The 15,168-nt window shown below is 45.6% G+C and overlaps 1 protein-coding gene across 1 annotated transcript; it reads left to right on the forward strand.

The window, feature by feature from the left end:
• Positions 1-226: 226 nt before the first annotated feature.
• On the forward strand, positions 227-13,980 carry ACP6 (acid phosphatase 6, lysophosphatidic). Its single transcript, XM_035114594.3, has 10 exons — positions 227-780; positions 4,804-4,932; positions 5,014-5,144; positions 5,479-5,558; positions 8,129-8,216; positions 10,090-10,225; positions 12,248-12,348; positions 12,665-12,760; positions 13,204-13,363; positions 13,815-13,980. The coding sequence occupies exons 1-10, from the start codon at positions 586-588 to the stop codon at positions 13,926-13,928; spliced, it is 1,230 nt and encodes a 409-aa protein (XP_034970485.1). The 5' UTR covers positions 227-585; the 3' UTR covers positions 13,929-13,980.
• Positions 13,981-15,168: the final 1,188 nt, after the last annotated feature.

Genomic DNA, 15,168 nt, shown 5'->3' on the forward strand with positions numbered 1-15,168 from the left:
ATGGGAGAGCATAAATAAGACGAATAAAACAAGATCGCCCGTATGAGTTCAAGTGAACGGTCCTGGGGAGAGATGCGAGACATCTCACAGATCACACTGCCACTCATGTTTGCTGCAGAGAGACCAACCAGAGGGCGGATTAAGCCCGAAGGCAAAGATGTCCTTCCCCCTTCGCCGGCTGCAACATGCTTACAAGCCTGGCCGTGGGAACGCCCACGTCATACACGTGACCGGCTGGGGAAAAGCGCCCCGACGCCCGCTGGGAGATGTAGTCTTCTGGTGGCTCCTGGCCGGGGCAGGCGCCCTGCTGAAGAAACCGCATTTCCCAGGGTCCTCCTGGGGGTGGCGCCGAGTCTCCTGCCCACGAGCGTCTGTGCACGCGGGCGGCGTTGCTGAACTGGGGGAGGAGGGAGGAGGTCTCTGTTCCGCGAGCCTCGGCGTTTCCTCGCGCCAGCCCTGGAAGAGGAAGGCGGGCTTCCCGTGAGGCAACAGTAGCAACAGCAACTTTTGCTTTCGCAACTCTGCCGGCAGCTGCGCAAGCGGCGAGCTGCCTAACTCCGCTCCCCGCCCTCGGACTCGGTCAGCATGAGTTTCTGGGCTCGCGTGGGCATCTTAGGCACCCTGGCGTACTGCGTAGCGAGCAAGAGGAGAGCCCTGGCCGAGCCCAGGAGGAGCAAAGCGCCGCGCGGCGGCGACGACCCGCTGGAGCTGAAGCTGGTGCAGGTTCTTTTCCGGCACGGCGCCCGCACTCCGCTGAGACCCATCCCCGATGTGGAGCAGGTGAGGGGGCCCCGGGGCTGCGGGGAAAGGGACGGAGCTGGCAGAGCAGGGCTCGCCGTCCGCACTCGGCCACCACCCGGTCACCTTGGGCCAGGCAGTGCCTGCCGTCCAGCCCAACCTGCCTCCCAGGGTCGTCGTCGGGATGAAATAGGGAGAGGGGAAACCATCTGTGCCGCCTTGAACCCCATGCAGAAATAATGCACTCAATACATACATGCCTCTTCCCTTTCCCTCTGGCCCTTCCCAAAAACAAGGGCCATGGGGGGCATTCAGCAATATACCCCTCCCTGGGTTGACTCGACCCCTCTTGGCTTCTTGCCCCTGCCATAGGTGCCAACTCCTAGGTCCCCCCAATAAAATATTATTTGCTCCCAATAAAATATTTGACGTGGCTGTCCCCCAAGTTGATGGGCATTGTGATTCAAATAGTGTGTGTGTCTGCAGTGCCTTGTGATCAATTATATGGGGGTGGGGTCACCTGCCTCCCATATTTTATTTGTCAGCACCCCAGCACACACACACTTCCGCTGCCTATTCACTTGCGCACACGCACAAACATGCACCCATCCACACAACCACCCATGTGAGAAGCACAAGGTGGGGACCCCTTTTGCTCTCCTCGCCGTTTGCTGGCTAGGAAGATCTACAGACCACTGATCTGTTGTCTACACTGGAGCTTCAGGCAGGAGCTTTCCCCAGTCCTACCTGAGAACGCCCAAGGTTGACCTTGGGACTTCCTGCATGCACAGCTGATGCTTTGCAACTTTCCTGTTCCTAAGAGCGCAGGTAGGCAATGACAAAAGGAGGGCCAGGAGGCTGTGCAAGTGTGCAAGTGAGTGGAGCCCCCTGGTACCTCCCCCTCTGATGCTGCCCCTGGATCTGGGCAACACAGGCAAGCCTCACACTGGTGGGAAACAGCTAGTTGGGGATGCCTGGTTGTGATAGTAGTAAAAGGAGGGGGGATTAAAGGAACATGGTATCCTTGAGTGTTCAAACCATCTCTGCTACATTGTCTCACTGATCTTTGTAACAACCCTGCTAGGTATGTTTTTTAAAAATGTATTACCAGTGCTGTAAATGGGCATGAAATGCAGCAGCTTGCCAAATAATTATCAGGCATGTTCATGCAGAAATTCTAGTGGAGCAGAAGATGCCCTGGGCTTGGAAATTCCTGGTGCTAACAGCAATCAATTCCTATCAGCTGAGCTAAAAAGCCATTTGGCACGTTAGGAGCAGGTTGGAGGAAGCAGAAGTGGTCCGAGGAGCAGCAGAGGTTGCTGAGCTTACTAGCTCAGGGCTGTCAGTGTGGGTATATTCACGAGGCAGCAGGTGAAGCATAGGTGGGAAATTTGGCTTTGTTCAGTGCCAGTAGCCACCAAGCGGAACACAGGCCAAAGTACAGAAGGTACAGCAATAATACACCTTTATACCGCCAACCCACAATGTGATAAAGTGGCTATTTGCCCCAGAATGCCTTGGCATTCTCTAAAATTTAGGGAACATGGAAACAAACGTGGGAATTATGTTAAAATGTGGGCTGCTGCAGAGCTAAGGGAATGAGTTCCATGTGAGGTCAACTCTATTGTGGTCACTTGCTTAATACCTGCCATTCATACTGGTGGGGTGTGCTAACTTGGGCTGCTCTGCACCCTATCAACAACGAGATGCTTCCTTCATTACCAGCTGGGTGTTACAGCCTCAAATTGTGAGTGCTGGAAGGTGTAAATGCAACTGTATGCCAGAGATGGGGAGTATGCAGTCCTCCAGACATTGCTGGACAACAATTCCCATCATCATCCCTGACCACTGGCCGTGCTGAAGGAAGTTGGAATACAACCCCTGCAATATTCAAAATTGTATGTTATGTGCCTATTGATTAGTGAGAATAGAGACTCATTTATAGTGCTACTTCTCTATAGCCTTGTTTTGTGCATCTCCTCCTATCTTGAATGTTACCAACCCATAGGCTAACTATCCAAGTACTATAAATAATTTGATTGGGGTGCTTGCCTCTTGCCCTTTTAACTTCAGGAGATGCATGCATAAACATGCATTTGCATTAGTGCAGGATAGCAGTGAACATCAATCAGCCTGTATAGTCAGATTTGGAAATTTTTCACTCTGCTTCAACCAGATCAAAGTTTGTCTGTGTCACTTTCTTGCATAAACAGACAAGGCATTGCAACTTCTACTTACCCACTTTGTGAACCACTTACCCAACATCTGCATTTCCTCTTGATTTTGTAGTTGGAATAGAATTAACGGTTGTGTTTATTTTTCCTTATGCGCCATGTTCCTCTCTTGGCTCTACCTGGCAACTTGTGATAACTTCTGGTGATGAACAGATTTGACAGATTTACTACCTAGATCAGTAGGAAGTGCAGTTGTGAAGAAATTGAGATTGCTCTTTTTTAAGTTCCTAAACTCATACACTTTAAAGTGGAATTTCCGGGGAAGTGGCCAAGAACTATTGATGGCAGATATGCTTCTTAGGATGAATACAGAGAAACCCTGATATTTAAAACATTCCAGATATGTGCAAACCTCATTTGTATTTTCTGTGTTGCAGTGTTTCCAAAGGCAAGTGCTTGGAATAAGGCAGGGATTGGGAGCCCCCCATCCAGCCTACCAGTTTCTCCTCTAAGGACCAGCTGTTTAATAACTTAAGAGCCCTGCTGGATGAAGCCCATCTAGTCTAGCACTCTGTTCTCACAGTGGCCAGCCAGATGCCCATGGGAGTCCCATAAGCAGAACCTGAGTGCAACAGTGCTCTAACCACAAATAACTGGTCTTCAGAGGTATTTTGTTTCGGACAGTGGAGATAGAACATAGCCTCCATAGCTGGTGGCCATTGATAGCCTTATCCTCCACAAATCAGGTGAGCAGGGTGGGAACACCTGCCATAGGTGATGCTATAATTGAGGCATTGAGCAAAGACCATGACTTGGTTCTCTGTATTTGTAACCCTGGCTAGAAGAATTGCAAGCAATCCTCTGTTGACTTTTTAACCAACAAAAGAGCGGAATAGAGTATTTTAGCCCTGGCAGTTCTGCAGAGATCCATTTTCGCAAGACTTCCTTATGTTGGCGTCCGTAAGGCATGTGCAGCACATTTCATTAGGGCTTACCCAGTAAATTAACTTGAAACACAGTTCTTATGAAGGGAGAGCAAGCACAAGGCAGGAGAACAATAGACAAAGACACACAAAATGGGAGGGGATAAAAAGAAGGGATGGCGACACAGGTGAGCACACGGAGACTCCAGTCCACATGCCCACCCCCCACATCCCATAGTCAATGCATTGCATTATGGCTTCTGAGCATTCCAAAGCAAACCCCAAACTCCCCACAGGCTGACCCCACTCCTGCTCCTCCACAAAGTCAAAATTTGAGAATGACACACAAGAACAAGCTATTTGCTGCTGCTGCTGCTGCTCCTCCTCCTCTTGTCACACACACAAAAAGGGGCCAGCCAAGAAGGCCTTGCCATGCTCTGACTGCTTCTCCAAACACAGGAGTAGGAGCCCTCCCTACTGCTATTGTAAAAACATTGCTGAGGCTGCAGCCACTTTTTCAAGACATTAGAGCAGGCATCCCCAAACTTCGGCCCTCCAGATGTTTTGGACTACAATTCCCATCTTCCCGACCACTGGTCCTGTTAGCTAGGGATCATGGGAGTTGTAGGCCAAAACATCTGGAGGGCCGCAGTTTGGGGATGCCTGCATTAGAGCATGCATGGGCACACTCAGAAAGTATGCCTACATTGATGTTTTTGTACGTTTCAAAATCCTGGAGTAAGAAGATTGTGAAATGTGTCACTGCCTGCTCCTTTTGCAGCAGCACAGCCTGAGCGTTGAATGAGATGTTTTAGCAGCAAGCTTGCTGAGTTTGTCGTGTGTCTAAGCCCACTGAAATGAATTTGATTTTCCACAGTAGTGGGTTGTCAGCCTCTTCTAGCTACTTGAAGGTCCCAGTTGCCTACTCAAATGCTTTTTCTTTTCCTTCATCCTTGTTTTTGGAACAGGTGGCATGGGACCCTGCTCTTTTGGAGACCCCTGCCGAAACAAAGTTTGACTACACAGTAACAAATCTCGCTGGTGGGCCAAGGCCTTATTCTCCTTTCGAAGAAAGCTACAAAAAAACAGTGCTGAAGGTGACTCAACATGTATTCCTTTGGAAATGTTGCATCTCCATTTATTTTTTCAGCCATTCAACAGAGCTTTTCTCTTCCCAGGGCGGAGTGAATGCAGGCCAGCTGACGAAAGTAGGAATGCAGCAGATGTTTGCGCTGGGAAAACGGCTAAGGAGACGTTACATTGAGGAGACCCATTTCCTCTCGCCAGCATTCAAACCTTCTGAGGTCTTGTGAGTCTCCGAACACTCCAATTTCCTTCCTAACAGCTTTCTTGCTCCTTCCTGCTGATTGTTCTGCTCCCTCCCAGCCACATGGCATATAAGCCTTAGCAAAGTTTCATCCAAAGTCCTCGCTTGCTTTCTCCCACACAGCACTGTGTTCAGTTTGATGCAAAGAATCTCCAGCTAGAGCAGATTAGCAGGCATCAAGTAACATAGCAGCACTTGGTACTGCCATATTGGTGGCCGACAGAGTGCTGAAACCCCTCAAGTCCCACCCCGTGTCAGTTTGTACAGGGAGCAGCCCACTGTGCCCCTATTTCATTGGCTGCCTTCTGTCTTTCAGTGTCCGTTCCACTAACATTGTTCGGAATCTGGAGTCCACGCGGTGTTTGCTAGCTGGGCTGTTTCAACAGCAGAAAGAAGGTCAGCAATGAAGGGGAGCTCCTTGCTCCTCTGTTCGCAGTCCTGCCTTGGAGTCTCTCTCCTAACAGAGATCCTTGCCCTTTACACCACTGTTCTCTTTCTAGGTCTTCTGTTTATCACTGTCTATTATACCATACCCTAGTGCAGTGTTTCTTAAACATGGGTCCCCAGCTGTTGGACTACAACTCCCATCATCCCTATCTAGCAGGACTGATGGCCAGAGATGATGGGAGTTGTAGTCTAACAGCTGGGGACCTGAGCTTGAGAAACACTGCCCTAGTGGATTCTGATAGGCTACACTTGCACTCTAAATGAGGAATTTCACGTTTAGAAGGAACTGGTGACTACTCAGAAAAGGAGTGCTATGTTGGCTCCCTTGCTGCAACTCCCAGGGTAGAGGATGTAGTTTGCAAGGTTCGTGGTGTTGGTGGGCTTTTATCTGTACAGTCATGCAACTGGGTGCAGCTGTTTGGAACGTTTTCAGTAGGTGAGCTCACCGTGGCACCTGCATCTGGCCCAGGAGCTAGTAGCATATTGCAGAGCTGGCCTCAGAAGGGCCCAGACCCTTGGTGCTCCCACAACACTGCCCTAAGGCAAGTAGACCTCTTGCTGCATGCCTGCTTCACAAGCCTTTGTGAATGCATGCAGGTATCATCTACATGCCTCCCTTTACCCAGGCAGGGCAAATATCAGTCATGAGTTTCTGATACAGCAGAGATCTTGACCCCCCCATAGTCAGCACACCTTGCATCACGCCCATTGCACCATGGACACCCTACTACCCTTGAGAACTAAAGGAGATGGAAAATTCAGCAGCCAGGTTGCTCACCGGAGCAAGATGGTCTGAGCATATTACACTGAGCCTGGTCTGACTGCACTGGCTACCAATTAGTTTCCAGGCCCAATACAAAGTGCTGGTTTTGACCTATAAAGCCTTAAAACAGCTCAGGATCACAATACCTCAAGGACCGCCTCTTTCCATATGAACCTACCCAGTCCCTCCTTCTGAGGCCCTCCTTTGTGTGCCTCCTCGAGAGGTCCAGAGGGTGGCAACACAAGAACAGGCCTTCTCTGCAGTGGCTCCCCATCTGTGGAATGCTCTCCCCAGGGAATTTCACCTGGCGCCTTCATTATACACCTTTAGGCACCAGGCAAAAATGTTTCCTTTTTAACCAGGCCTTTGATTGACATTCTATGCCCTTTTAAAATGTTTTATTTGGGGGGGGTATTGGGTTGTTGTTTTTTATTTTGATTATGTATTTTGTGGTTTTGTATTTTGACTTTATTCTGTGAACCACCCTGAGACCTCCGGATATAGGGCGGAATATAAATAATAAATAAATGCAAAATTTACAGAACAAATAAAGAGACAAAGCAGGCAGAAAGAATGAGAAGGAAAGTGGGGGGGGGCAGAGAGGGAAATTGGCTACTTCCATCTTCCTCCCAACTCCCATGATCGGAGTTGTGGTTCAAAACATATAGGGGGACCAGATTGGGGAAGGCTGACCCAGCTATAGGCAACTGGACAGCCATTGTGGACTAGATGGGCCCTTGGCTAATCCAGCTGGCTCTTTTCATGTTCCTAAGGAGAAGGTTCGGAATGATGCTACTGTACTAACTGGCAGCCAGAACAAAACCAAATGGGAAGGCAAAGGCCATACTGCCTGTGGCATGCACCTTGAGGGTTGAGCCTCTATTCAAAACCTTTAGTTGCCCAGCTTTAGAGAAAGAACTTGGGTCCTCTTGATGTTGCTGGACTAACACTCCCACCATTACTAGCCATTGCCCTTACTGGCTGGCGCGGGTGGGAGCTAGAATTCCCAAGCACATCCAGAGGGCCACAGATAACCGACCCTGCTCTCAAAGATTCTATATGCTGCTCTGAGCAGGCACCATACTTATATGTGGAGCTGCACAGAGACCAGGAAGAAGAATCGAACAAACAAGTTAAATCTCAAAAGGTTTAATACTAGGATTAAGTAAATTGCAATGTTCTGCTACCAAAACATTTGTGCATAAACCACTGTTTCTTGCAGAAACTCTGATTGTGTTAAACCTGATTATTGGGAAATGATTAGGAAGGGAAGAATGCTGCACTTACTTGTGGTTTTGTAAACCCCAATGTTTATAACGGTGGCTGTTACAAACTGTTTTGATTAAGATAATGGCATGCTGTGGTGCAAATTAATTTACAAGTAAGAGAATCATGTGGTGTAAGTCGTTCTGTGTAAGAGCAGAATATATCACCAACAAGTATCTGAAGGCATGTGTTAATAAGTGTGCTTTGCTGAGCATTTAGCACAGTGGGCTCTTGCCTTATTAGTTTGCAGGCATGATTTAATGTTTGCTTGAAGCACAAATGTAATTGGGAGCATAGACTTGTATGCTCCCAAGTGCAGGGGAAGTTCCCTAACGAGCTTTGCACAAACGAGGGTCGAGATGGGTAGGCGGTTGTCCTAGGATTATAAATGATTTTAAATCAGTACAAGATGTGTTTGAATTAATTCTCAACAACCCAAAAGTTTAAACCATGAATTGCAAGTGGATTCAATGTTTTTTGTCTTGTACAGGACCCATTACCATAGTTACAGATGAAGCAGACTCTGAAATCCTTTATCCCAACCCAGTGAACTGCCATGGACTGAAACTCCTGAACAGGTAACCTGCCACAAACTCTCTGTCTGGTTCCAGTGTGCAGACAGAAAGTGCAGTAGTTATTGCAGCAAGGCCTTGACCTAAATTATATGCACGAGATCAGTTGATTGCCAAAAGCAATGTGCTCCCCTAAACCCTGTGAACGGTTCTGTACCTGTTCCAAGTATTTAAAAGAATATGTGAGAAGTGTTCAAACTGGGCAGAGGGGCATAGCCTAGCCACCCCTGCTCCTCCTCTTGCAAGGAGGATTGAGCTGCATTCAGAATCATCTTTATCAGGAACTTGTGCAAAGGTTTGCTGGGCTGGGGAGCTGCACATTTTCACATGCTCCAGTTTGAGCCTTCATACACGCTTGAACCTGAAAGACACCTGACTTCCTGGGGGCGGTTGGCTTGTTGCATCCCTCACAGAACAGTTCCAGCGTTCATCTGTGAAGCAAGCCCAGGCTTGCCATTCTTACTTTGCCTCTTTCCCCGCACCTTTTATGCCATTGGAAAAGTCTCCTTAGGGAATGATTGTGTCAGATCATGCCATAGCCTAAAAGCTGCTGACGTGGAAGACTGCGAGACGAGGACAAAATAGCCAAAGCAAATCATGCTCTTATTGTATGTTAGAGTAGTTGTATGTTGTGAATAACTATTTTCAAACAATTTAAATTAAAAAAAAGCAGTTGGAATGAAAACTTATGAAGTAGCCTACCATACTTCTGCGTCTTACAGCTTGACTATTTAAACGACTCAGATGATAGCATTTGTTTCCCCAAACTTATACTGTAGCAACCGGTTGCATTTTGTGGAACGGCTAATGTGCTTGCTGTAGGCTCCTCTGGGATTATGATGGGAAACAGCTCTCCAATGTGCTGCTTGACAATTCTGGTGATTCGGTGAACTGCGTAACTGGTGCCCAGTCAGCTCAAATAAAAGCAAGTGTGATCACGCTTGTGTCAAAAGCCCATGGGACAGAGAGTGAACGCCAATTCCCTAACTCCTGGCAGAGCCAATACGATGCTATTATCATCACTATATTATAAAACAACCCCATATGCAATTCTGCTTCTCCTTTAAGAACTGCATCCGTAACGGTTTCCTTTTCAGGGAAAGCTGTGGCAAAATTAGGTATTTTCAAAGGTGGCTGTAGGCAAGCATGCCATCTTGTCCCTGCAACTGAAGGGCCTGGGGCCGTGCAACATTAGCGTGGCGTGCACACATGATGCAAGCATGCCCCGTGGCCTTGGTCCCCCGCGCCCCCCCCCAACGTGGTGCCCCTGGCAATAGGCTACTCTCATACAATGGTGCAGCTAACCTGTGGTCCCTTCCAGATGTTGCTGGCCTCCTGGCCATGCTGGCTGTTAGGAGGTGGCGTCCAGCAACATCTGGGGCGCCATTGGTCATTAACATCTGCCTTAGTGAGGCAAGAGCTATTTAGTTATTTGCCCTGAAAAAGATCTGAGTCAACCAAGGAAAAATTGCTTTCACATGCTTAAGACCTCTTGCTTTTTTGTAACTGCCATATATACTAGAGTATAAGCCGACCCGAATATAAGCCAAGGCACCTAATTTTACCACAAAAAACTGGGAAGCCTTATTGACTCGAGAGTATAAGCTGGTTCACCACACCACAAACTGGCAGAAGAAGGAAGGGTATAAGCCGGGGGGGGGGGGGCTTTTTCAGCATAAAAAATGTGCTGAAAAAGTCAGTTTATACACGAGTATATACAGTAATTCTGATGCATTTAGTTGTCTATTGCTCGAGCAATCATTTCAAGCCAAACAGCCCTGCACTTTCCCCCTTCTAACAAGCAGGGGGATCCAAGGACAGTAGCTTGTGCAGATTACCATTTATGCATTATTCTGAATCTTTTGTTTTTCTTTGATAGAGAGGGGCTGGCCAATATGCTTCTTGTGCATCCAGGAATTGCAGAGGATCTGAAGACCATTAAAGAGAAGATGGGCCTTGACAGCAAGAATGGGGCGAACTTCTTTCTCCTTTTTGACAACATTTTTGCAGAACAGGTACGCTGTGCCTTCATAGGAAGAAGCCTGTTTTCTTTAGCCATCCAAGTGATTCATGCAAGTCTGTGGGAGAAGCTGTGGTGAAGGCAGTAGAGCAGTGTGACCACCCAGGTGCTGATGGGCTCCAGCTCCCATTAGCCCAAGCCAGAATACCCCATGCCCAGGGATGATGGGAGTTGTAGTCGAGCAACATATGGAGTGCCACGTGTTCACCATTTCTGTGCTAGCAACTATTCAGCAGAGTAGCTCTTGTTGCAAATAGGAAAATGGCCAAGACAGCTCTGGCAAGAGAGGTAACCATGTATCTTCCTTCAACTCCCTCTTCAAACGTCACATTTTTTGTCTTTTGTCTTAATTGTCTGAATTTTAACACTTCCTTTTTATCTTTCTCTCCATCCAAAAAAAAAAAGTGTTGCCTTTTACACTGGCAAAATATATAAGCTCTTTCTTGCTGTCCTTGCTTATGAAAATCTCCAAAGTAGCTTGTATCCACTGAATTTCTCTTAATAGATATTACCTAGGACCCGATGACACAGAAGTAGGTTACATGAAGCAGTTAGCATATCAGAGGTTGGGCCCAATTCTGTAATTCCCTCCTTAGGGTGTATCTGTGCTTTCCCCAATATTAGAGTGATCCCCAGTGCATCATATGAACAGATAACACATCCCAAGTTGGACCTAACCAGACTCTTAAGTGGTCCAAGGTGGGATATTGGCAAAGGCCTGCTACTCCACTTTATCTTGGGTTTGGCACTAAAGATTAAATTGGATGTGGGAAAAGCTTGCGTACCGAGACATTTTAAGGGGTTACATCAGTTACAGTAGAGGGCATACTGAATACTGTATGCTGAACATGACTGTTACGGATGCTTAGGCTTTTAAGTGGCCAAGGATTGTTTTGTTGTTATATCTTATCCTGAGATCAATACATATAGAGTAGGCTAGAAATGTTGTAATGGGAAAAATAATGCTCTAGCTGGGTAAACCAGTATAATTATCAATCAGTAAAAGCAAAGCATTTAACAGCAATAAAGATGTGTGCTTTCAACATTCAGGGCTCCCTTTCTTTGTGGATTCGTCTGAAGAAGCTGTGCACCGTCATTACAGAGCTTCTTTCTCCGAGATGCTTCTAACCACCCCAGGGTTTCCTGCAGCCGAGTTTGAAAGCCATTTTTGTACAACCATACGCCTCACTGAACTGAATACTTAAAACTTGTAGGAAATGAAATGAAATCAAACCCAGGTTCCTCGTTGTAAACTTTCCCTATCCTGCTATTGTCCTTCTGATCCAGTCTCATAGAATTGTATGGTTGGAAGGGGTTCCCAGGGGTCATCTAGTCCAACCCCCTGCAACACAGGAATCCTGCCCACCGCTGTCCCAGGGTGGGCTCGAACCACCAACGTTCTGGTTAACAGCCAGATGCACTGACCCATTATGCAATTGTTTTAAAATTACTGGTTTTATATTTTATTTTTTAAATGTAACTTGCTGTTTGTTTTTATATTGCTTTTGTAAACTGCTTGGGTTTTTCTTTTTGAAGTAAGCAGTAATTTGTTAAATAAACAAAATGAATATTGATACCCTTCAGGTAATCACGTTGCCTGACTGTGGCAGCCAGCATTGTAGTAGCTAACATAAGACATAGGAGGAAATGGTAATCGGAACCATTCATACTGTATGTCTTGAACTGAAATCTGTCCACTTCATGAAGATGTTTTCAGCTTGTCCAAGTTAAAACTAAAGGCTTGTTGTTGTTGTTTTTAAAGGGAATCACTCACTTGCTTATTGTAACAGTAATACAGTATAACTATTCATATATCTATGTGTTCACATTGTTCTTCGTCTTTAGACTTAACAAGGAACTAGGCCAGTCCTCTAACACAACTTGTTCCAAGTGCATGTCCATGTTATGATATCTAACCATAAGCACATGCGTGTCCATGCCTGATCTAAAGTAGTGGTGCCATTTGTCACTGCAGCCTTAGAGTTATTATTTTAATTAACACTATGCTGTCTTTCAGGCACACGATCTGCCTAGTTGCCCTATTCTGAAGAGTTTCATGCAACTGATTGAGCAGAGGGCTATAGACTCACTCCTTTATGTCATAAAATCCAATTTAAGGTGAGCAGTCCCAGGGATGGTATGGGTGGTAAGCCGGGCATACTGCAAGACAAAACACAGGATCACTGTTCCTTTTTTAAAACATGGACTTCTTGTACAGACTAGTTGTGTGTGTCTCTGCTAGCCAGGAACCTTTACTTTTAAACCTGCTCCTGTTCCTACTAAGTTCCGCCAGTTATCTAGAACTGTTAAAAGATGTTGCAACTCTTTAGAAACATTATCTAGAACTGTTAAAAGATGTTGCAACTCTTTAGAAAGATGTTGTAACTCTTGTTAGAAACATTTTTTAATGGATTTCTGTTTTATTTCTGACTAGAGAGACCCTCAAGATGTCAGTTGGTCCTCTACTCAATATGATAGAGAAGAACATTAAGGTGGCAATGGATCCTTCCTCTCCTGAAATCAAGGCCAGGTATGTAGATTATTGGTATTTATGGTATTGGCAGAACATCTCATTGAGCAGCATCTACAAGCTAAAACCATTAAAAGGGGAAATGGGACAGACAAAGGGGAGCAGGAGTTGATGGAACAGTGACAATTGTACCATTTAAGATTTATGTATTTATTTTTAACTGGGTAAAGGTGACTTGTAAATATCCTAATTTTAACCGGGAGTTGTGTAGAACTTGGCTCACAAAAGCAGTTTCATATGAACGAATACAAACTAGGTGCTCATCATATGTGGAAGACAAGAGAACAAAATGAGAGGATGGAATGCTATTACCCTGATAATTCTCAATTTAGCTTATTACATCTACCAACTGACTTGAGATTCAGTGTAAATGCAGCTGCAATACACAATGTGTATATGTCATCAGTAAGACTGAATTTGTGTCACTTGTGCTCTTATTTTAGAAAGCTTGCTCTGTACGCTGTTCATGATGTTACCCTCTTCCCACTGTTATTGGCTCTGGGGGTTTTTGATTTCAAGTGGCCTCCATACGCAGCAGACATGACACTAGAACTTTACCAGCGTTCCAAGGACTGGTTTATACGGCTGCTCTACAATGGAGAGGTAGGAGGCTCCATGCTGGTGATGTTACACATATAAATGGGACCTCAAGTGAGATTTGGGCAGGAGGCAAATCCCATACTTTAGCTTCCACTACATCTAAATACAAAGGCTGTTAACAGATAAATTACTGAATCTGGAATGTGGGGATCTTATACCTGTTTCAAGCTAACTTTTGGTAACTTTAAAGCAACTCTCTTCTCCTTGAAAGGCTGGCAGTACTGATGCTAGTTACAGTACTGATGCTGTATGTCAGGATAGGCCCTGTAGTTGTTACTAGACTACAAATCCCATCATCTCTGACCACTGACTGGTACTATTAGGAGTCTAATAGCATCTGGAGAGGACCACAAAGTATAAGTTTTGGTTTTTTGGGGTTTTTTTGCCCAAGGGCCTCTTGTAATGGCAGTTTTTTTTGGTGACGTAAATGTTGATTTGTCTTGTCTTTCCACAGGAGCTGGTTCCAAGAGGATGCAGGGCTGGTCTCTGTCCGCTGGAGGATTTTCTAAATGCCCTTTCAACTTACAGTGCTAATCCAGAGGAATATAAAATGCTTTGCTCTCAGTGAGAAGAGATGTAGAACAGATAAATGATTAGTAATACTAAAACATTATTCACAACATTGTCTTTTCAAACGCCATAAAGAAAAGTGTCATTCGCTTGTGGTTTAACTCTGCTAACGGGACAGTTCAAGTAATATAAAGTATAACAGGGATGGATGCTGCTGCTACATTTTGGAAATTGGGTCCCTGGCTCTGGTAAGAGTTGGTGGTGGCTTAATATCCAAAAAGTTGTTACTGTAACCCAGTTTTTTAAATTAAGGGAATCTTGCAGGTGATGGCTGTCTGCTGACAGAAGGCATATACCAGTGAAAAGGGGAGACAAGGCAATTTTAAATAACCCCTGACCCTAGCCAAAGCTGCTCCAAAAGACCCCAACCCAGAAACGGAGGGGGTTCCTGAAAATTGCCCATCAGTAAGAGAACATTAATTGGACACCAACCACTCTGCACCTACTACTACATTTGCTTTTGAGCTCCACTAAGACATTCAATGTGCTGAAGCTAGTGCCACTCTTTGTTTTAAGTTCCCTGTGGTCCTTTAGCAGCTAAACTGAACCACTAAACTAGTCTTTCAAAATCATCAATTAAGGCATTTTACTGGAGCTTAACTTTCATTCCAGGACACCTATATATGGCCTTGCTGCTGTCAGAAGCTACAGCCATTAGCAGGGCAAAGTCTCTTTCCTTGGAACCTTCAACCAGCTGCTTTATTATAATTATTGCCATATTCATTTTTAACTGAAGTGTTGCTTGATACGGCTAGGTAGGCCAGAGGTGAACTGTTGTGGAAATGCTACAGTTAGCTAAAATGCAAAAACATGGAAGCGAGCTGATAGAAGCCTGGAAAGATGTAATTGGATACAAGCACTTTGTCAGACTGAATGCTAAAAGCAGGCAGCAATGTTAATATAACCAACCCAAAGACAAGACAGGTGTATAGTCACTGGGTATTCAAAATGGCTGTTACTTGTAACAGAAGCATGTTGAATCAGATTGGTGTTGTGCCCTGTGGGTTATAGGGAATACAAATTGACGACCCAAATCAGTGTGACTGCTACAGCAACCTCTGTACCTAAAACATAGGGTTAGTAATAGTTTGCTCCCTGTGCTAAAAGGGAAATGCAACCTGGAAGAACCTGTTTTGTGTAGCTGGAGAAAACCTGACACATCACAAATATACCGTAGATCTTCCAAAGGAATACTGGGGTAGATGAGGTTAGTTGTTGAAACAGACTTGAAAACAAAG

Source organism: Zootoca vivipara, chromosome 4 (assembly GCF_965207765.1).
Source record: "Zootoca vivipara chromosome 4, rZooViv2.hap1.1, whole genome shotgun sequence".
Taxonomy (NCBI): Eukaryota; Metazoa; Chordata; class Lepidosauria; order Squamata; family Lacertidae; genus Zootoca; species Zootoca vivipara.

Coding starts and splice junctions, on each gene's coding strand:
- ACP6 (XM_035114594.3), top strand. CDS start 586: ATGAGTTTCTGGGCTCGCGTGGGCATCTTAGGCACCCTGGCGTACTGC. Junction 8,217..10,089: donor GGACTGAAACTCCTGAACAG/GTAACCTGCCAC, acceptor TTTCTTTGATAG/AGAGGGGCTGGCCAATATGC. Junction 12,349..12,664: donor GTCATAAAATCCAATTTAAG/GTGAGCAGTCCC, acceptor ATTTCTGACTAG/AGAGACCCTCAAGATGTCAG.